At 34.2% G+C, this 22,776-nt stretch overlaps 1 protein-coding gene across 1 annotated transcript; it reads right to left on the bottom strand.

Moving 5' to 3' along the window:
- Positions 1-877: 877 nt before the first annotated feature.
- Positions 878-18,837, bottom strand: LOC133756652 (protein LEG1 homolog). The gene is made up of 6 exons (XM_062187260.1): positions 18,537-18,837; positions 13,968-14,054; positions 12,420-12,604; positions 11,422-11,522; positions 2,903-3,141; positions 878-1,017 (listed from the first exon to the last, which is right to left on the bottom strand). The coding sequence occupies exons 1-6, from the start codon at positions 18,835-18,837 to the stop codon at positions 878-880; spliced, it is 1,053 nt and encodes a 350-aa protein (XP_062043244.1).
- Positions 18,838-22,776: the final 3,939 nt, after the last annotated feature.

Raw genomic sequence — 22,776 nt, forward strand, 5'->3', positions numbered from 1 at the left:
TAGACGAATAGTTCATTTTGTAAGTGTATTAGAAAATTGAAGTCACAATCCAAACTTCAATTTATAATATTTTACCTTTCTACTCCTCACCATAAATTGTACTCTTCCCAATTTCATGAGATTAATTTAGGCAAAATCACACCCAAAAGTCAATCAGTTTTATAACCTTTATTAATTTATAATTAATTTTTAGTTATTCAACTAAAGCTACATTGGTCAGTAAATATTTAACTTGGTATTAGTTCAATAAAATAATTATATAAATTAACAGTAACATTAATTCACATTTTAAAATTTACAAATACATATTGACATATTCAAATGAACAAGAAAACCAAATATGAATTTTATTAATATTATTATGTATTTGAAAATCAGAGTTACAGAGAGAGAGGGAGAAATGGAGAGAGAGAGAGAGAGAGAAAGAGAGAGAAATCTATCTACTGGTTCACTCCAGAGATGGGTGGAATGCCAGGGCTGGACCAGGCCAAGGCCAGGAGCCAGGAGCTTCATCCGGGTCCAACCACATGGGTAGCAGGGGCCCAAGCACTTGAGCCATCCTCCGCTGCTTTTCCCAGGCCATAGCAGAGAGCTGCATCAGAAGTGGAGCAGCTGGGACACAAACTAGAGCTGATATGGGATGCCAGTATTGCAGGTGGAGGCTTTACCTGCTAGGCCACAACACTGGTCTCCAAAGATGAAATTTTAAAAGTCTTGTTTATCAATAAATTACCTTTCATTGCATTTCATTTCATTATAGATTTCTCTTCTCTTCTTTTTAAACAATTTTTTTTTGAAAGGCAGAGAAACAGAGGGAGATAGAGGGAGAGAGAGAGAGAGAGAAAGGTCTTCCATTTGCCATTTGCTCGTTCACGCCTCAAAAAGCTGCAATGGCTGGAGCTGGGTCATGCCACAGCCAGGCAAATCCTGGAACTCCATCGAGATCTCCTACACAGGTGATAGGGTTTCCAATACTTGGGCCATCTTTGTTGCTCTCCCAGCCGCTGGATAAGAGAGCTGAATCGGAAGTGGAGCAATCAAGACTGGAACCAGAGCTCATGTGGGATACTGGTCTTCTGGGAAGTGGCTTAATCTGCTACACCACAATTCTGTCCCCAGTTATAGATTTCAAAAAATATTTAATTAAATAAGTGAATGAAAATTTCCAAAATTTCTAGAAAAAGTTTCCTTGCAACTTTAAACTTCATTAAAGTTTTCCATGCAGCCAAAGAAAATGTTCCTAGAAAAGCAGTTAAGATATTTAAAATTGTTGGTAAAATTTTCATTTTGATCTTATATGTTGAAATTATTTAAAGCAAAATTCAAGTTAATTAGTCTCAAAACAGATAGTATTAATGGCGTTATATTTTTTTTTATGTACTTGACTTAATTAAAAGTATCTGCCAAGGCTTTAACATCTGAGAATTAAAAGAAACATATAACTACTCAGAGAGACTAGTAAGCAAAGTAAGTATACTAAATACAATCCAACTTGGCATCTTATTTACGTTTATTGTATACTGTAGAGTCAATATAAAAGTCATTATCAACCCCAAGTATAATTTCAAGAAAATTGAAGCTTACAAAAATCTAGAAATTATTCAGGATGTACATAAAACCAATTCTAAATATCCATTCAACCCTCCACTGTTTACACACCAGGAAGTTAGTTTGTTTATAACACCTGGGCCTAGAATGAACTTTCCGTATCTGATAGTGGATAATAGTGGGCTGGCAGAACATCAGATTTTATGATTCTATCAGTGAAACTCAGATAAGAATTGACTTCCCCAGGTTCTTCCATCCCCCATCTAATGGAGCTGTGTGACTGTTCTTGCCAAAGGTATGGGATATAAAGTCATGTTGCTCACTTACTGGCCTAGAGCAGTAAGAGGGATTCTCTTATTAAAGCTCTATAATTCCTTCTACTTTGCAGGGAGCATGTATTGGTAAAACTGCAAGGATTGTTGGAGTTCAGATGGAGGATTCCTAGGTCCTACACTCAGTATGGTAGAAATCCTCCCACCAATTGAATCTAAACACTCTAAGTTATTATATATGAGCTAGAAACCGAATTCTATTTAATTACGCCATTAAAACTTGAATGTTTATTTATTAAAATAGCAACTATCACCCTAAGTAATGCACACTATAATAACATTTAATATACAATACACCCATTTTCATTCTGACTTCACTCTTTTTCCTAAATTTTGCTTTAGAGAATAGAAATTGTATCCGTGCATGCATATGTAATATGTACATATATTTACCCTTCAATAGAACAAGGCTACATGATATTTGGAGAATTGAATAATATTGCAATTTTAAAATTACTATTATATAGTTTTTCCTGTGTTTTCTACTAATTGTAAGTCCAGGAATTGGAAATCCGAGAGAAATATGCCTACCTCAAGATTAGAATTTAGGTTGTCAGATGTTTTCCTTTAACTAGAATTTGTGGATAAGGGAAGTTTATGTAATGAAATATATTTTGTGGTTCTGTTAGTCATGGCAAGTGTCTTATATTTATTGTATTTTTCATTTAAAAACAAAAGATAAAATGAAATAAAATAAATCTTAGCCAAGAAAAAAATAGAGATTCCCTCTATCTTCTGGCTATACTAGCGTGTGCTACTAGTGATTTTCTATATTTGTGCAAGAACTTTGCAGGAGAGACATGCCAAGTAAGGAAGGGCCTATGATATATGCTCATTAAGTGAAACCTATAATAAGTGAACAGGACTTCCTGTTAAAACTTTGACACACATATCTATAGAAAGTCAACTTCCCTATGTCAGAAGTCTGTTGTAATCTACAATTAAGATTCTAATGTTTTATCACCCATGAAATCAACACAACATATAGAATTTACAAAAAAACAAATCTGTGTGCCTCTTACCTGTATACTTATGCATTTTATGGAGGAATTTTAGAGCAAGTAGGACTATATTCTGAAAGTCAGTGAAGTCGCTGATGAAGGGAGCTCTATCCGCAGTAATAAGTATTCGTGGTGGCAGACCCTTGTGGAATTCACATACTCTAATGAAAGTTGTAGGAAAGAGTGATGGAGCTAAATAATCCACAAACAGGGCCCAGCTTCTCTGAAAATCTGCTTCTTGCTTAGAATAATATTTTAACCTAATAGACAAGTGGGGAAAATATGCATTTAAAATTAATGTATTCAAAATTGTCAAAACAGCTAATCTGTTCAAAGTTGTGTTTTTCTGATTTTTAAAATACAGGTTGTATGAACTTGGTGTCAACTTTATCCCACAGACTTGAAAATGTCAGACAGTATTAAATTGTTAATTCTAGAAATTATCAACCAAGAACACTTATAGTTTTCATCAAATCTTTTGTTCTTTACATAAAGCCTGCTCTACTTAAACTCTAAATTGTGACCATCTTTCATTGTAAAATTCAAATAAAAGTTGACGAGACAAAGTCTCTGCTGGACTTGGCAAACTATTGAAGAATACACAATTATTTATGTTAGTTCATCACTGAAAAATGGGAGGATGTTTCTTTCTTATTAGGTCACTTGATTTTTTTCTCCTGGCAAAGTATGCTAGAATGCCAATTTTCTTACCTTATTGAGGAAGAAATTTTCAGTTTGTAGTGAACAGCTTTACATATATACAATCTATGCCACCTTTTACAGTCAGTCTTCTGAGCGTGTGAATAACTTGCTGTTTTATATCATGTTTGTTTTCTCTGAAACAGTTTACACCCTGTGTGTAGCTCATATCCTCCACTGCTAGTTATGGAAACTACCTGGTTTGTAAAACTTCCTTGGTTTTACCCTGAGTAATACAGACATGATGGGCTAACAGTTAGAGATTCAAGAGACAATTAAAATACATTCCCTGGTGAATATTGTTAGTGAATCACAGGGTATTGTGGTTCATATACAGGTATGGAAATAGAGAAAATGAAATAGCTAACCATGCCTCTGATTATAGGAAAGATAGTACTTCATGCTCTGACCAAAATACCAAAACCAATTCTCACTTTAGGAAAGAGGAACTGTCACATTTATTTCTTAGGTGGATGCAGGCATGTCACCACATTATCCAGGTATCTTACATCCTCTTCAGTACTTGTTACTAATCTGGCTGACACTACCTTAATGATTAACAACAATTTTCAGTATCTCTTCATATGCTTATTGGTCATTTGTACGTCTTTGGTGAAATACTTGTTCAAATATCCTTCCTAATATAAAAAAGATTATTTGTCTTTTTGAGAAGTAAGAGTATTTATGTATTTTGGATGCAAGTCCCTTAACAAATACTTGATTTGCAAATATGTACTCCAGTTCTGTGCAGTGTCTATTACTTTATTGAACCAAAACTTTAAAGTTTATTTATTTCTTCTTTTGACCTTTGTGTTTTCAGTGTCACTTCCCAGAAAAAAAAATGCCAAAACCAAAGTCAAGGCCTTTATTCTATTTGATCTCTTATATTTAGATCCATTGTGCATTTTAGGTTAATAATGTGTTGTGGCAGACAAATTTCATTCATTTGTAGATTTCCAGTTTTCCCAATATCATTAAAGACTATTATTTACTTAATGAATGATCTTGCACCCTTCTTGACAGTAAAGTGACAACAAATGTCAAGAGTTTATTTCTAAACTCTCAATTGTATTCCATTTGTTAGTATTTCCCTGTCCCAATTACAGCAGTTTTCTCATAAAAAGCTAATAGGGATTGCATAAATCTGTAAATAGTTTAGAGAATGCTTGCATCCTAACAATAATATCTTCTGACTCCTGCTAGGAAGCCTTATCCTTTAAGTGGACTTTTAATTTCTTTCATTAATCTTCTATATTTTTTTCTGGGTACACAAGTTTTGCACTTCTTTTTCTTAACATTTTTCCTATATATATTATTCATTTTGATATCAATGTAAAGGGATCCATTTTTAGTTGCACTGTAGTACATTTTCATTGTAGTGTCTAGAAATACCACTGGTTTTTATATGTTGATCTTGTATCTTGCTATGTTAACGAACTCATTAATTCTAATTTTTAAGAGCATTTCTTGAGAAATAGAAACAGTATTTTATCTTTTCCAATATGGATGTCTTTTATTTATTTTCTTAACCAAGTTTCTGGCTAGAACGTCCAGTACAAAGTTGAGAAGATGTAGCAAGAATGGATAATCTTATCTTGTTTCTCATTTTAGGAGAGAGGTATTAAGTGTTGCATTAATATTATGTTAGCTGTGGGTTTTCTAGATGCCTTTGTCACAATAAAAGACTGCTCTATTCCTAGTTTTTGAGTGTCTTCTTTTTAATCATAAAAGGATGCTGAGTTTTGCCAAGTATGAAATAGTGTGGGGATTATGTGAATTTTTGTCCTATATTCTCTTATCATGATATATTTTATAGATGTCCAGAGGCCAAACCAGCTTACATTCTTGGCATAGATCTTGGTTTGTCATGGTTAATATTCTTTTCATATGTAATTGTATTTTCTATGCCATTACTATGTTGGGGACTTTTGTGTCTACACTCAAGAAATATAGGTATGCAGTTTTCTTTCCTTGAAACATCTTCATCTTATTTTGATACAATTCTGCCTTTTTATGGTTTGTTTATGCATCTTATGTCCTCATTCCTCTTTTCTTTTGCTATTGCATCCTGTGGTCAACAGAATTTTTCTAATGTGACTTTTTAATTCCCTGTGGTTTCTTTTACAACATATATATTGAATTTGTTTTCTTAACTGTTGTTCTTAGTTGATGGGATTACAACTAATATTGTCAAAAATGAATTTCAGATGAATTCTAAAACCACTGTCTGCTTTCAATTCATAAATATTTTTTGCAGTAGGATTCTAATCCTTTCATCATTTGTGCAAATATTTTCATAATAACTCCTTCTTTATATATTATAAAGCATCTGGAAAATTTACCTACTGCCTGATGCAGTTGTATTTGAAATAGAGAACAAAATAATATAAAATACATATTTACAGTGTCATTTATATTTATCCAAGTAGCTCCTTTACTATTACTGTTTTTTTTTTCACCATATGGATTTTGACTTACTATCTAGTATCCCTTCATTTCAGTCTGAAGAACATCTATTTTTCTTGAAAGGCATTATCATCTAGCAATGAACACTTTAGTATTTGTACACCTGTAAGTGTTTTAATTACCTCTTCATTTTAAAGGACAGTTTTAATGGATGTATAATTCTTATTTGACATGCCTTTTCTGTCAGCACTTTGAATATGTCTTTAGGCCTACACAATTTCTGATGAGAAATCAACTCTCTATCTTACTGAAGATCTCTTGTCTGTGAGAAGTCATTTTTCTGCTCCTGCTTTTAAATTATCCCTTTGTATTGAATGATGAGTCTACAATTTGGCTAAAAAGGTGGCTTTTCTTGGATTTACCTAACTTGGAATTCATAAAGCTTCATGGATTTATAAATTAACGTTTCCAAATCAAGTTTGGGAAATTTTTAATGTTTCTTCAAATAGTCTCTTTGCTCCCTTTTCTCTGGTCTTCCTTCTGGAAAACCCATTATATATGTGTTATATGCTTGATAATGTTGTGCAGCTAGGGAAATTCTGCTCATTTCCCCCCATTTTAAAGAATTTCTTTTCCTCAGAATGGAGAGTCTAATTTATAATCAATTTATTTTACTTATTCTTTCTCCCACCAGGTTAAATCTGCTTGACATTCTTGATTTTGCTGTCAGTATTCACATTTTCCTTAATTTTTTAGATGTGGATCCTTTTATTGGTTTAAGCATGTTCATAATAGTTCATTTAAATTTGTGCCAACTCAGGAAAAACTTAAATTGACTAATTGTGTGAGTGTGTGTAATATTTTTCTTGTTCTTTGCCCATTTCTTAACTTTTATGTAACACTGGCCATTTCCAGCATAAAATAGCAATTCTGAAAATCAGACAGCCATTCTCACCAGTGTTTATTGTTGCTTGTTTCATTTGTTATTGCTGGTTTAGTGACTTCCCTGAACTAATTGTGTGTATTCAGTTTGCATTCTGTTGTGAGTCATCATGCTCTATAAACTTAGTGGTCTACTAATAATGGGTAAAACATTTTCTTAATTCCTTAAACTGGTAGCTTTCTACCCTTTTTACAGAAACTCTGTGTGTGTTCTGGGGCACATTTTCAATGCTACGCCCTGTTACAACTCTGTCTTAGTCGCTGCTTCTTACTTTTTTACCCATATTTCTTACTCACTGGGCTCAAGGTCAGCCAAGGGATTCACAGTCCTGTTCAAGTTTGCAGAATCCTAGATTCCCAGAAATATTTCAATCCTTTCCAAAGTCACCTATTCCAAAGTCATCATACTCCCCAAATAGTTCTTTTAGTTTGGGGCCTGGTTCTTGTTTACCTTAACATCTATAACAGTCTCAGGTAGCCGTGGTGTTAGATACTTGGTGTTGATTCTTTTAAACTAATGCTCTGAGGATAAGACTTTACCTGCAGAGGGGATAGTTCAACTATTTGTGGTACCCAGAGGATGATTTTTTTTTCCTGGAAGATGTAAAGTAGGTAAATCATGGTGATGCTCTGGCACAGAGCTTCTGGAAGGACTCAGATCCCAGGTTGCCCTTTTGATAGCTGCAGAGCTGCTGCTTTCCAAAAGGGTCCAAAAGGGAAATTGAGACAGGCTAAATTACAATATCTTGGAACCTGTTGTTCTTACCTACATTCCTCACTTTCTTTGAATAAATATTTTTCGGATTGTTGCAAGCCAGTGGTTAATTCTGATAACAGAAAATGTTAATTTTGAGCATTTTTCCTGGGTTGTTCTTTTATTGAAGAGTGAATTTGCGGACATCCCCATTCTATTCTTTTGGAAATAGCACCTGGATTGTTTGTTTTTAATACATGAAGAAATGGAGTCAGAGAAAATTTACCAATTTTTCTACTATTACTGCGCAAATCCAGGATTTAAGAATTGATGTTTGGGGCTGGCGCTGTGCCACAGCAGGTTGATGCCCTGGCCTAAAGTGCCAGCATCACATATGGGTGCTGACCCGACTGCTCCACTTCCGATTCAGCTCTCTGCTTTGGCCTGCGAAAGCAGTAGAAGATGGCCCAAGTCCTTAGGCTCCTGTGTGGTGAAATGAGAAGGCCACGCCAAGATGGCTGCTGGCAAACGAGCGTGTTACTCAAGAATGGCTTCGAAACCCACCTGGCAACAGAGCCTGCCTGGCAACAGGCTGTAATTGGATGGCTTCGGATACTGACTGGCAACAGGCTGTGATTGGTTAGGTCATAAACTGCCCCTTGACTGGACTGGCTGCCTTGGCAAATCATACAATGTTCCAGAAAGACAGCAAATTGTACTTAAGAGCCAATAAACACAAAAATTAAAAATTTCACAGTAACTAAAATTAATAGACACTACATTTAAATCTGAAATTGCGTGTATGATTATACTTAGCAAAGTAATCAGACAGAAGATATGGTGGGATAAAGTTACTCTAAGACATACAAAGACACTAACTTCACATCAGCTCTTCTCCGATGAAAAATGGGATGTAGCAAAATGAAGGAATAAACCAGTAAGAAAGATTTTATAAAATACAGAAAAGTAGGTGTGAAGGAAGGTTTGATAGTTTGATTAAATTTATTTTTTTTAATAGGGCAGAAACTACCTTATATATTTGTATCTAACTTATTTCTAATACATTGGTTTTCACATTATAGTGTCTGGTAAATACCACTAATTGCTTATTAATTCAGCTCTAAAGAGGAAATAAAACCTATGGTTGATGTTGATCTCTGAATACTAGTTGGAAAGAAATTTGTAAACAGAAGAGTTAAGAGGGTAGCAATATAAATTTTGAAGTCAGATAACTCTTCATATAAGTTTTCATCATGCCACTGACCATATGCATACTTCATAAAAAGTTTCTATATATGAATGTGTATTGAGAAAATTCTTAGTTCAGGTCCTGCCACTTACACATCCATTTAAAGAAGTCTTGGGGCTGTCACTGTGGCACAGAGGGTAAAGCTGCTGTTTGAAGTGCCGGCATCCAATTTGGGTGCATATTTGAGATCTGCCTCTCTGCTATTTTCTGCTATGGTAAAGCAGTAGAAGATGGCCCCTTGGGCCCCTGCACCCACTTGGGAGACCTGGAAGAAGCTCCCAGCTCCTGGCTTCGGATCGGGGCAGCTCTGGCCATTGCAAACTATTGGAGAGTAAACCAGAAGATGGAAGACCTCTCTCTCTCTCTCTCTCTCTCTCTCTGCCTCTCCTCTCTCTGTGTAACTCTGACTTTCAAATAAATAAATAAATCTTTAAAAAAAAAGAAATCTTTAAATAAGTAGATGTTGACATCTATGAGGAGATATGAAAGAAATCATGAAAAATTAAAAGTTATTAATTTTGGTGCAATTTTGAAATCCATGCATAGTTTTCATAATATGCATTTCCCTGAACTTTTTGAAGACCCCTCACATATAAATGATCATGTATGAAAAATAGAAACCCAGGAAATTAAGAATTTATGTTAGCATAAAATAATCACTATATATGTGAATGTTTCCATTAAGAACAGTAAAACAGATTGTTTTTCCTGAATTGATATGTGAAAAAGACCAGTTAAAGTTATTCATCAAATAATTCATATGGATATCATTTTGTGTCAGATTATTTATAAACATAGTATATTGAAAATAGTGAATTATTTCCAAGTTAATCAGAAACCTATACCCTCCAGTAAATAGGTCTCTGAGTCTCACCAAAGTAGCCACCTTATATCTGTACACTGTACAGGCATCAAAATCACTCCCTGAACTCTGCACTTCCTGGAACTTCTGTAAGATCAGAATGCTCACAGAGATTGTTCTACCAAGCATAACTCACCTTTACTGTCAGAAGAAATAAATTCAGCTTTGGCCTTTTTATTTCAAATACTTCGTGCTGAACTTGTTACCCTTTGAGAATTTCTATCAAAAATATTTCCTATAAAAGTTTAGCTGACCACGTGATTGAAAAACTTTTCAAATAAAAAATAGTATTTTATAAACTATTTTATATAATTATAATGAGTTGTTTTCAGTCCCAGTCTTGATGCTGATGACTCGTTCTCTGCTTCCTTGACCTCATTCCTCCTTGGCAGGCAAAAGAAATAGCAGCTGATTCACAGCAAAAGCTGCTGTGATGGCTACAATACTAACTCATCCCACGGACATGCCAAGGGGATGAACTCTTCTGCTGTCCAAAGTAAACTTCAGCCTGTGAAGCAATACTGAGAAATAAAGTATGCATGGCAATGTAAGTCTATTGACCATGGTTTATTTATCTAATCTGGACTTGGGTCAGTGGAAAAAATAACAGCTGATTAGCAAGAACTCTTCAAAATGCCTGTGCTTGTTGTTAAAACCAACCTCTTTCTTCTTTCTTTCCTTCTTTTCATTTTTCTTTTTCTTTTCTTTTCCTTCCTTCCCTCCCTCCCTCCTCCCTCCCTCCTCTCTCCTTTCTTTCTTTCTTTCTTTCTTTCTTTCTTTCTTTCTTTCTTTCTTTCTTTCTTTCTTTCTTTCTTTTTCTTTTCTTTTCTTTTCTTTCTTTCTTTCTTTCTTTCTTTCTTTCTTTCTTTCTTTCTTTCTTTCTTTCTTTCTTTCTTTTCCTTCCTTCCTTCCTTCCTTCCTTCCTTCCTTCCTTCCTTCCTTCCTTCCTTTCTTTCTTTTCTTTCTTTCCTCTCTCCCTCTCCCTTTCTTCCTCCTTCTTCCTCTTTTTGTCTTCTTTTTTCAACCCATATCTCCCTATAAGTTCATACTTTGCAGTGTAATCTCTCTCTCAGATGCACTTTTGCCTTCATATCATCTGCTGTTAAGCCATGAGCAGGGACTGAATCAAGGAAGCCACCCACTCTTGGACTTTCAGTCTCCAAAAGTTTGATCTAAATAAACTCATTTCTTCATAAAATTGCCTGCAGAAGGCATTTCATTACAGAATTAAAAATGAGAAAATACACTCTTATTTTCATTTGCTATGGAGCAAGGAGAATTTGACATAATTTTAGTCATTTGGCATAATAAAAGAGACAGTACTTGGATATTATTCTTGGATATGTGTTAACCAATCTATATTCTCTAATCAAAGTACTACAGAGAACTATTATTCTCATTACATCATTTTGATTTATAGACATTAGTTTGGGATAAAATAACCTTTAAAAATCTTATATTTTATTTTATTTCTTTTTCAGTGCTTTGTGTTCAAGTCTACTTCTATTCATGTTTTATTTCCTTTTCATAAAAACTCCAATTTTTTAAATAAAACAGTTTCTTACCAGTTCCTTTATAATACTTTCTCACTGATGAATACTGGTCAATGAACACTTCAATGAAAAAGATAATGTAAAAATGAAAGATTATTACCATATTAGACAAAATAACAATGAATTCATTCTCACCTACTATGAAAATTTCTGTGAGCAACCTCCATAGATGAGACATGTGCATCCCATAAGTATTTCAAGAGGTCATCAAAGCTAGCAGAAGGTGACTTTACATGCTACCCAAGAAGGAAAATGTCATTAATACTTAGGCAATTATACCACTATCTTCAAATGAAAATCAACCGTATTTACAAATATAATTTTTCTACATCCTAAATGAGAGAACATTGTTTCTAAGAATTAAAATATGAAAGATTTAGCACATAATACTTTCTGAAGAATTTACTATCAATTAGATTACCAGTAATAATGAAATCATTTAAAAGGAATAATCCAAGTATTTTTCTAAATATTCAAAACGTTATGCTATTTAGAACTAGATCTTAAGTATTTTATTTGTTTTCCTCATGCTGTGAAATTAATTTTTCTTGAAGTTGAGTCAGAAGTGGGTGCGAGAAGAGTAAAAGCATAAGATCTAATCACACACAATATAATGTGAATGTCTCTAAAGGTAAAATTGATGTTTGATTACTCTCTCTTCTACCCTTGGCACTCCAATTTGAGCATTAATATTTTATTCTGATTGTCAGATGATTGTTTCAGTCAACTCACATATGATAATTTATATCAGAAATTTCCAATATGTTGATCAAATTCACTACAATCTATTCCAGAATTATATTTCTGTATAGGTTACTGCTTTTTTGATTAAATTATGCTGAATCAGAATGGTTAGTGCACCATTAAGCCATAATTTTTGTGTACTTACGTGGTTGTTTATGATTTATTTGAAGTGATGACAGTACATATAACTGTCTCAAAACTATACTGGAAACAAGGGTGCTAATAAGATATTACACCATGTTGAAATCTCATATTAATATTGTTGGACATTTCGTATTAGGAATCATTTCTTAGGAACATTGTTCAGTGCATTAAAATTTTACAGAAGTATTATTCAGAAATTATGTAGCTACCTAAAAAGATTGTTAATCAAAATATTTTTTAAAAACCTGGTAAAATTCATTCCACATTCTCATTACTTCCGGAAAGGATGAATGGCAGCTAGAAACATTATAACAAAAATTCATCTGATCCTTGGGTGGTGGCAGAAGAAGGACATTGTCTGATAATATCCCCATTATGCCAGAATCAACTGCAGCAAGGAAGGGTATTGCAGAAAGATAATAATTAAAGTCTGTGTAAAAGAAAAAGTTATTGATATTGTTAATATAGAAAAAAAGTGTTTTTCTGTTTGTTTTAATTTGAAGGGTCGGGAGAGGGAGAGCTTCCACCTACTCATTCATTCCACAAATTCCCATTATGGGTAGATCAGGACCAAGCCAAAGCTGGGATCCAGGAACTCAATCCAGGTCTCACCCATGGGTGGTAGGAACCCTATTACTTGAACCATTACTGCTAACAGCCTAGGTTTGCATTAGCGGAAAACTGGAGTCAGAGCTAGAACCGTATGTTGAACCCAGCCGCTCAGACATGGGATGCAGGTATCTTAACTGGTGTCTTTAACTACTAGGCTAACAGACCTGCCCCTGAGTTGTTTTTTAATTAATGTATCACAAAAGTAAACCCCACAGATCTAGAAGGGTGGAAAAATTTAAACTCTAATCGGGGCATGTCAGAAATTATTATCAGAAATTTCCTTAAGGATCACAGGCAAGTCAAATATGCTTCTCTCAAAATTGTTACTCTTATAAAAATGGAATTATGTTATAGATACATTGTTTTAAACCAGCAATGATAACACCAGAATTTTAAATACCATTTACATTCTGAATCACAAGTTAAAAATAAAAAATAACTTATTAATGGTACAATTTTTTTTATCAGAATTTTTATTCCAAATCTGAAAGTCTGATATGTCTTTAAAATATTCTAATATAGAGATTTTTTCTTGTTAACTAAGTTTTATTTTTTATATTTTCAAAAATATTTTGTTTAATGAATGCAAATTTCATAGGTATAACTTTAGGAATATAATGGTTTTTCCCCCTATACCCACCCTTCCACCCCCATTCCCATCCCACCTCCTACTCTCTCTCCCATCCCATTCTACATTAAGATTCATTTTTAATTTAACTTTATATACAGAAGACCAACTCTATATTAAGTAAAGATTTCAACAGTTTGGACCCACCCCCCCCTCCCATCAATGTATAAAGTACTTTTGAGAACAAGTTTTGCAGTTAGTTCTCATATTACAACTCATGAAGGACAGAGGTCCTACATGGGGAATAAGGAAAGTTTTATTTGATAACAAGATAAAAATTTCCACTTCTGTCCTCAGTATTTAAAGCAGTTAAATTAAATTAAACTAATTGAAGTTTACATAACTGGATATCCAATTTATATAATCAAATATATTGATTAGTAAATTTTAAAAAATCTACCTAAAGAATAGTTTCACAACATTCAGATTTAAGGCATACCCATTCTTTTGGAAATCCAGTAACACTAGTTTTTATTTTCTATAATTTGGATTCTAGATTGGATCAGGCATTTTGAGAAAGTCATCAACTTGAAGTCTGTCACACTTCACTCACCAGCCCACCAACTGTCCACAGAGATACACAGATGATCCCCAGAGTCAAGGCCACAGTCTGTCTTTTGGGTGGGGTCAGCTAATCTGCCTATGAGAGAACATGCAGAGTTGGATTTGTTAGGCCCATTTCTAAAGTGCATATACAAAAATTTTACAAATTTTTTTTTTTTGGTCAAGAATTCTCAGGATACTTATTCTTGGAAAAAAACTTACTTTTCCCATCACTTTCTTACCTCAATAACTTTTTTACTTCCTTTCTCCCATTCATAGTTTTTCTCTCCTTTAACATTCTTACTCTCTAATCTTTCCTAGACCTTATTTTTTAGACTTCTGTGGCTTTTGTCTCTTCTAGTTAATAACACCTCTACTCTTCACTAACTGAAAGTTAGGGAATTAATGCTTATGTGTGTTACACAAGATCTAGACTTCTTTTACCCATTACTTGATCCTGATAGATAACTCATGTAAACCTCAATTTTTTAAATCTACATATTACAGATCCTAGAAATAATTACTCCATAGAGGATTGAGGAATCCCACAGGAAGCTGGGCATGCAAAGTGCTCAATGCAATCAGCACTCACTACATGAATATTGGTCATTATTCTATTTCATACACTCTTCAAAATCCTCTTTTATCTCTGGTTTTAAAATTTATCTGTCTGATTGATTCCACATTTAATTTTGTTATTTGTTGTATTGCTTTTTACCTAGAACCTCTGATATTTCTTCTGCTGCCTTTTAATCAATGTCCATCTCTCTTCCCCTTTTGACCATTTCCATAGCTGACTTATTCCCTGTATTCATGTTAACATCCTCTTTCTTCTATCTTCCATAAAACAGTGTTTGTCTAGTCTCTTGCCCCTCCAATCTCTCTCTAGTCCACCCCTTACCTTTTGAAAACAGTTTCTTTTTTTCTCTACCCTATTCTTTCTCTGCACTATTGAGGTTTCCTATACTCATATGTTGTTTTTCCATAAGTATGTGTCCACTCACTAGTCTCTTTGTTTTCCATAATCTGTTTAGTTTTCCTTGTCCTTTCTCATTCTAGCTACTTATTGACCTACCCTCAAATGTGCAAGAGTAAAGATCTAGATAGTTCTGTGAATGGATGTAAATTTCTCAGAATCATTATTTGTCTTTAAACTGCATTAATAATCAATTTTGTGAAACATTTCTGGTCCTTATACTGGGTTTTTTCTCATTGGGAATGTTGTGAGTCAGCCTCTAAGACTCTCCTTGGAAATCCACTCAGTGTCTGAGAATTTCACTCATTAGGTTAACCACAGAATTACCTTTTATTGTTGACTTCCACACCCTGAATCCTTAATATGCTCCTCTTTATTTTTATCAAATCCCCACAGAGCTCCTCCATTGATAATTCCAACTTTTCTCCGAGTAGGCCTCAGACTGAGCTCTTGATCTTGATCACTAAGCAAACCTGCTTCGTAAACTTTCTGATTTTTGTTTCTTTGTCTTGACAGAGGAGTATCACAATTCTTGATATTTCCCTAGTAAATATATGACCATCTTTTGTTTTATCCTCAAAAGATTTTTCTTGTCTACCTTATGGAAAACAATATATTGTTCTCAATAAACTTGACTAAAAACTGTATTTTGTATCACTGATTTCTTTGAGAACAAAATTAATGCTACATCTATTACCATTCAAACCTAAATTTCTGTTCTGGATTTATCCTTGTTTACAATTATATTATTCCTCTAAGCATAAGTTGTATGTCTCCCATACTTCTATTTTTTTTTTCTTTTGCTCTCTCTCCTTTCCTTTTTCTCTCACCCATGCCGCACTAATCCCAAACTCTTCCTTTTAACTCAAATTTATTTCCTTGTTGGTTTCTTGTATTGTAATGCATTAACTTTGGATAATTTTTAAAAGATATATTTCAAATATACTCTAGATGCAGACTTTTCCAATTCATAACGCTCTAACTTTTATATATTATTTTGTGTTTTGGCTTTTGATTGTCCTTTAATTGTCTCACTTTTAATGTTTCTTCTCAACCACATTGTAAGAGTCTTAGGAGAAGGCATGAAATTCACCAAAAGTTTATATACATCTTCACAGTGCAACACTTTTTTCTTTGATGGTATTTTCTTACCTTGACTCAGACTTTCAATGTTTTCTTCACAGTACCAACACATTTCCAATTAAAATCTTTGCTATACAATAAAAGTGAATGAACTATTGCTGTTTGCAATACTATGGATGGGTTTCAAAGTAACTATGACAACAGAAATAAACCAGACAGAAAGTAGTGTACAGCTGTTGATATGAAAATTCTATATAATGTATCAAAGTTTGAGGATTAGAAAGCAATCAGTGGTACCTGTGAAGATGCAAAATGGAATGGGGTGGGGTGAGGATTGGAGAAACTGAAGGGCAGTGGAAGAGTGGACATAGAGGTTAGGCAAATTTCTGAAGATGAGGAAAGAATAGGGAAAGATATTTTTAGAACAATGCACATAGGTATTATCTGTAGTGAAGGCTTTAAGGTTATATAAATATTTCAAAATTTATTAAATAATACCTTTAATTTGGCAATTTATTGTATGTTTTTACAGATTAGCACAACTTTTAAAAAACTCTGTTGGGGCTGGTGCTGTGGCACGGCAGGTGGCACCTCCTGCCTACAGTGCCCGCAACCCAGGTGGGCACGCATTCAAATCCCAGCTGCTTCATTTCTGATCCAGCTCTCTGCTATGGCCTGAGAAAGCAGTAGAAGATGGCCCAAGTGCTTAGGCCACTGCACCTGTGTGAGACCTGGAGGAGGCTCCTGGCTCCTGGCTTCTGATTGGCCCAGCTCCTGCTCCATTTGGGAAGTTAACCAGCAATTGGAGGACTTCTCTTTATCTCTCTGTCTCTGCCTCTCTGTAACTCTGCTTTTCAAATTAATTAATTAATTAATTAAAAACTCTGTTAACGCAAGATGCAAATACTGAAGGCCTTCATGTTGCATTTGTATTGTGCAAGTCTTAAGTCTTTTTTGTCAAACTAAAACATCTTGCCCAAGGGCACAATCTAAACAAATTCAGCCTGACTTTGAAGACATTTCTTAAACTGGTCTAACCTGATTTGCTCAAGTTTGCCACCTGCTGCTGGTCTGCTGCACCTTTCAGTTGTCCTGCCACACTAGCCCTGTTCCCAGTATAATTTGCTTCCATTGCCCTGTTTGTAAACAATAGTAATTTCTGTCGCAAGATCTTTGGTGCCACTTTTTCCCACTCATAATCTTAGTCCATTATTGTCTGTCGCTCTCTTTCCTGAACTGTTCATTCTCTTGTAGTCCTTTCTTGTCTTTGAATCATAGCATATTACTAAAGAAATATTTTTAGGTACTATTTTTATAATTTTAATTCTGTTTTGACTTTTTATGTGTTTATAGAATTCGACTCAATATAAATAGGAAGAAAATAAGCTGCTTGAAAAAGAGGTCTATTTTGTTGTTAAATAAAAATGAAATTTGGAAGTTAGCCTTCCGTTCTTTCTACCTTACCATTTGTTCACCATTTGATACTAGAAATATCCCTAGATACTAGAATATCCCTAGGAGGGGTCCACTGTCCCCTTCACAGGGAGTTGTTTGTTATTTACAAAGGAACTTATGTTTGGGCTTCTCCTGAGCTATGTCTTAGGACTTCAGATTGTCCTCTTTTCCATGTGAAAGATAGTCTATAAATAGAAATTATAGTGGGTGTCAGGAGGACAGCCTGACAAGCTCGATAATAATAAAACTTCCTTTCTTCTTGTATATTATTTTACCTGAAACAAATAGTTGTATATTTATAATGTTGTTCCAAAATAAATCTCCATTCAAATTCCTAAGTGTAGATGTTATTTTAAAGAAGAGAACTTTGAGAGACATGTTCTTCTTTAAGAGTTATTCCCTCCAGTGTCACTCAGATGTATCTAATTAACTAATCACATTTAGAACCATAGATAATATGGACTAATCTCATTCACCTTTGTATACTTAGTGTATATCACCTAAATGCTTCTGTTTTTGGGTATCATCTCCAATACTTAGCACCAAGCTTAGTATCTAATAGGGCCTCAATACCTAGTTGTTGATATTGAATGAACATGGCCTAATATGCTATGTATCAACAAGTGTGGAATTGATAGCCACTTGTGGTCGTTTAAATTTAAAGGAATAAAAATTAAATAAAATTAAGATTTCATTTCTGCTGATGTCTTAGTTGCATGTGAGAACATGTGAATACAGTGTGGTTCATGCTTCTTTTACTGGACTGGACGTACAGAAAAAATGTAGCACTTTACACAATTTACTTAATTGTGCCAAGGGAGAAACTGGGGACATGGAATTGCCTAAGTGCTTGATAAAGAAATATTAGGAGAAATAAGTTGAAAAAACAGAACAGAAAGAATGGAAAAAACAATTAAGAGTAAAGGAATAGAAAAAAGAAAGAGAGAAAAAATAATCAGTGTGTAAAAGAAAGTGTTATCTATACAAATACAGTGTTAGCTATATCTTGATTAATTTACAATTAGATCAAAGAATCACTGTAAAGTAAAAGAAAGTATTGCTTACCTGTATGATATTGCCATCCATGTTGCAGAGGCAATCCCCATAAGATGTTTTGTTCATTTCTTGGAGCAAATTTTTCAAAATATTTGGCAGTCTTATACAACAGGATTTTATACATACCCATTCTCTCCAGGTAATTCCATGGATTAATGATGTACTTTCCATTTTCTACACTGTAGTCACTAAACTGACTAGGGATTTTGCTCCACAAAGGAAGATAATCATTAGAAACATTGGATACTCCAGCTAAAGAAGCAAAAACACAACAAAGTATGACAGAAACCCAGGTCAGATTGAAAGCCATGGTACATAAGCTGGAGATTCAGATTCTGAACAGATTTTATTGGGAAGAGGAGGAGGTAATATTATTTTTTACAGCTCTACCAATCAACACTGTTAATTCCTGTTCCTAATAATTACTGGGTGGAGATAAGAACGCCTTCCCAAAAATAATATGGTACTTCCATTATTAATTACCTCCCAAGTAAATAATGTTCATCATGTATCTGTCTCCAGAATTTTTAATACCTATTTCTTTTCTAGATTTATTTCTTTCTCTGTCTTCTTCCTAGTTATCTCACATATTAATCATAATAATAAATTGAACATCCTCACTGTAGTAATTGTATTTTAAAGAAATATGGCTAATGATCCAAATTAATCTATAATTGAAGGGATTTCAGGATATAAAAGAATAATGCGAATAATTCTAGGTACAATTTGGAAGACAAGTACTTTTAGTGATATTTTAGACTTCATCAATCTCTTTTAAATGTTATTTCATGTACAAGTCAGGCTTGTCAACCCAAATTCTGAATTAGCAGAATCCAGACCGAAGAGATAGGCAGATAGTTTATTTGAGGATTACAGAGTGAATGAAAAGAAGGGATTAGAAAATAAAAGAGAAAAAGCTGATATAAGAATAGATAATTCACTTCTTTCCAATGAGTGTATGGTTCATCATGTTGTCAAGGGAGTAATGAGATACTTCAAAGGAATCTCAGAGCCACCGGACTGGCAGGTTGGAAGATAGATCCATTTATTTATTTGTTGTCATCATCTATTGGTCAAAGGTGACTCAAATGGAGAAGCTCTGCAATTCTGGTTGCACAAGGCTGTATGACAAGTGGATCCTTGCAGGTGTCTCAGGTAGCTACCGAGGTATAAAACCAAGAGGTACAAAAATGACTGAAATTAAGTGTCAAGTTGCCCTTGCATGAAACAAGTCAAAACCCATGCTGAATTGTAGCAGTGGCCACAATCAGAAGAGAAGATGAGAGGATTCGAGTGATGAATAGGAAATGGCTGATTCAGAATCCGTGCACTCTGAAATATGAATTCTTTGGAAATATGCATCCTCAGTTCATTCCTGTATTAATGTGCTGTGTGTCTATTCTAATCATGGGTACCAGAAAACTCTCAGAAAATCCTGCCCATGTCTGACTTCATTCATCAGGTATTTATCAAGCTGTTACTTTCTGGTGTGATGTCATTACTGGCTTACAATGGTGAACCAAATAGAAAAAAAAATGCTGTGTTTGAAACATTTAACAAAATGTTAGTTTTTAATTTTTTAAAAAGATTTTATTTATTTATTTGAGAAGCAGAGTTACAGACAATAGGGAGAGACAGAGAAAGATCTCCCATCCGCTGGTTCACTCCCCAAATGGCCGCAATGGCCAGAGCTGTGCAGATCTGAAGCCAGGAGCCAGGAGCTTTTTCCCATTCTCCCACATGGGTGCAGGGGCCCAAGTGCCTGGGCAATCTACTGTTTTCCCAGGCCATCAGCAGAGAGCTGGATTGGAAGAGGAGCAGCCGGGACTAGAATCGGCACCCATATGGGTGCTGGCGCCACAGGCAGAGGCTTAACCTACAGCCCCAGCCCCAAAATATTACTTAGAAATGTAAATCCTAACCAAAAAAGTAATTTGCCATAGATACATGAAGTTAACCATCAACTTGATTTTTTAGTTACAATTTATACTTTATTACCACACAGAGAACTAAACACATGAGCAATGATAGAAGACTAAAAAGAAGGGGGGGGGGAGGAAGGAAGCTTATGTGTGGGCAGAAACTTTTTCTCTAATTATATTTTATTGACATTAGTCTTTTAGGCAACTTTTACAGTGTCTTTAAAAAGATTTATTTATTTCCTTGAAAGGCAGAATGACACAAAGAGGGAAAGACAGAGAGACAGACAGAGAGAGAGAGAGAGAGAGAGATCTTTCATATGCTGCTTTGCTCCCTAAATGGTTGCAATGGCTGGGTCAGGGCCAGGCTGAACTCCATCTGAGTCTCCCACCTAGGTGGAAGTGGCATAAGTAATTGGGCCATCTTTTGTTTTCTCAGGAACATTAGAAGGGACCTTGGTAAGAAGTGGAACGGCACTCCAATGTGGGATGCCAGCCTGGCAAGTGGCAGGTAACACACTGTGCCCCACAACAGCAGTGCCAATATTTACATTATTAATCCTGGTGACTTAGGATGGTCTTTTAAACAACTTTTACCTCATGAATCGAGGTGCAATTGAAAGTTTGTTTTACTTCTTCTAAAAGAGGGGCATTGTTTATTCTTTTACTAATTCTTTGACTATCCATTTAAGGAATACAAACTAAGTGCAATAATTTATGGAGAATGAAAAATTTCAAAAGAACCAGATGATAGTCTCAGAAAATTGCATTTATCAAAATTATGAATAAAGAAGCACATTCAAGGTTAGGTTGGGAAGTATCACTATGTTCCTAAATCTGTACATATGAAATACATAAAATTTGTTCATTTTATATAAATAAAAATTATTTTAAAAATGAAGTGCATACATTTAGAAAGGAGAGTGGTTGGTGTAGGTTTGACATAGCAGCAGAGTCAACAGAAAAAGGGAATATTATAGATGATAAGGCACATAATTTAAAACCTATCTTATTTACATACATTGCTTAACTTATACATAACTTGTTTATCCTGAGAAACAGGTGTTTCAGATGTTGTTGAAAATAGGGTGGAGTGAGAGGAATAAAGGGCCGAGTACAATGTGTGCAAGTGTTTATTTGCATATACTAAGTTGCATATACAGTTCTGTCATGAGTTGTAGCCTGTAAAGGTACTAGTTCACGTTTCTGTTCTTCTACATATCTTCCATGACACAGCAGTTACCTAGGTTGCCTTCATTCAATGTATTTGATTGCATCTGCTCGTAGCAAATGAAAATGTATATTTTGCATATATTATTAATGGGCCAGTGAAAAGGATATAACAAAGACCCCAATATCTCTCAATTTTTAGTTCTAGATTAATTATTCTGTACACAATGGCTACATTCAGATTTTTCTCATTGCTCCTTTATGTTCATTAGATCTACTTGCTATATAGCAGTCTTACAATTCTTAAAATTAAATTTGATTTCCTTGGCATATGTATTTAGTAAAGACTTAAGCCTCGAAAGATTGGCCACCAATTGTTAACTGCAAATTTATTCAGGGATTTAATATCACATGGTATTATTTCAGTTGAACACTTGTTTTATTGAGAAAATTTATTCTTGACTATCAGTAATCATTTAAACTCTTTGTTTTAACTTAAAATTTTCTTCCTCAAATCTGGCATGTGTCCTGTTAATATATTAAAATGATTTTAGATTTATTTCAGAAAATGAAGTTGCTACTTAATATAGAGGAATAAAGTAATGATGTTATATAATTGCACTGATATTGAAAATAAAGTGGCCAAGTAATTATTTAAGGACATCACTGGAAAATTCCAGGACAAGAAGTGGTTTACTACATCACAGATTGTAGGAGCAGAGCTCTTGCACTTCGGTTGTCATTTCTGCTATAAAAATGAACCTGTTACAAGGGCAATCTTTGTGTGTGTATGTGTGTATGTGATTATTTTTAGCTGCAAAAAAGTTTTTTAAAAAAAATTATATTAGGATTCAATTTATAGATTTTCAACTTATTTTCATTTAATTTTATTTTTTGGAGTAAAATATTCACATTTCAAAAGCAAAACTATATGAAAAGATATACTCAAACTTTCAATTATTTTCTCTATCCCTTCTCAAATCATTTTTACCCATGCATAATGAATAACTAATTAATTTCCAGTTTATCTGTTCTGTGCTTTTTGTTTGCTAGCTCACTTTGTTTTGATTGAAAAATTAAGTGTATCTACATTTATCTATCAATCTAACTTTATATTTTTCCATTTACCTATTTGCTCTTTATTTATTCAATATTCTATT

The sequence above is a fragment of the Lepus europaeus genome, chromosome 3, assembly GCF_033115175.1.
Source record: "Lepus europaeus isolate LE1 chromosome 3, mLepTim1.pri, whole genome shotgun sequence".
In the NCBI taxonomy this organism is placed as follows: Eukaryota; Metazoa; Chordata; class Mammalia; order Lagomorpha; family Leporidae; genus Lepus; species Lepus europaeus.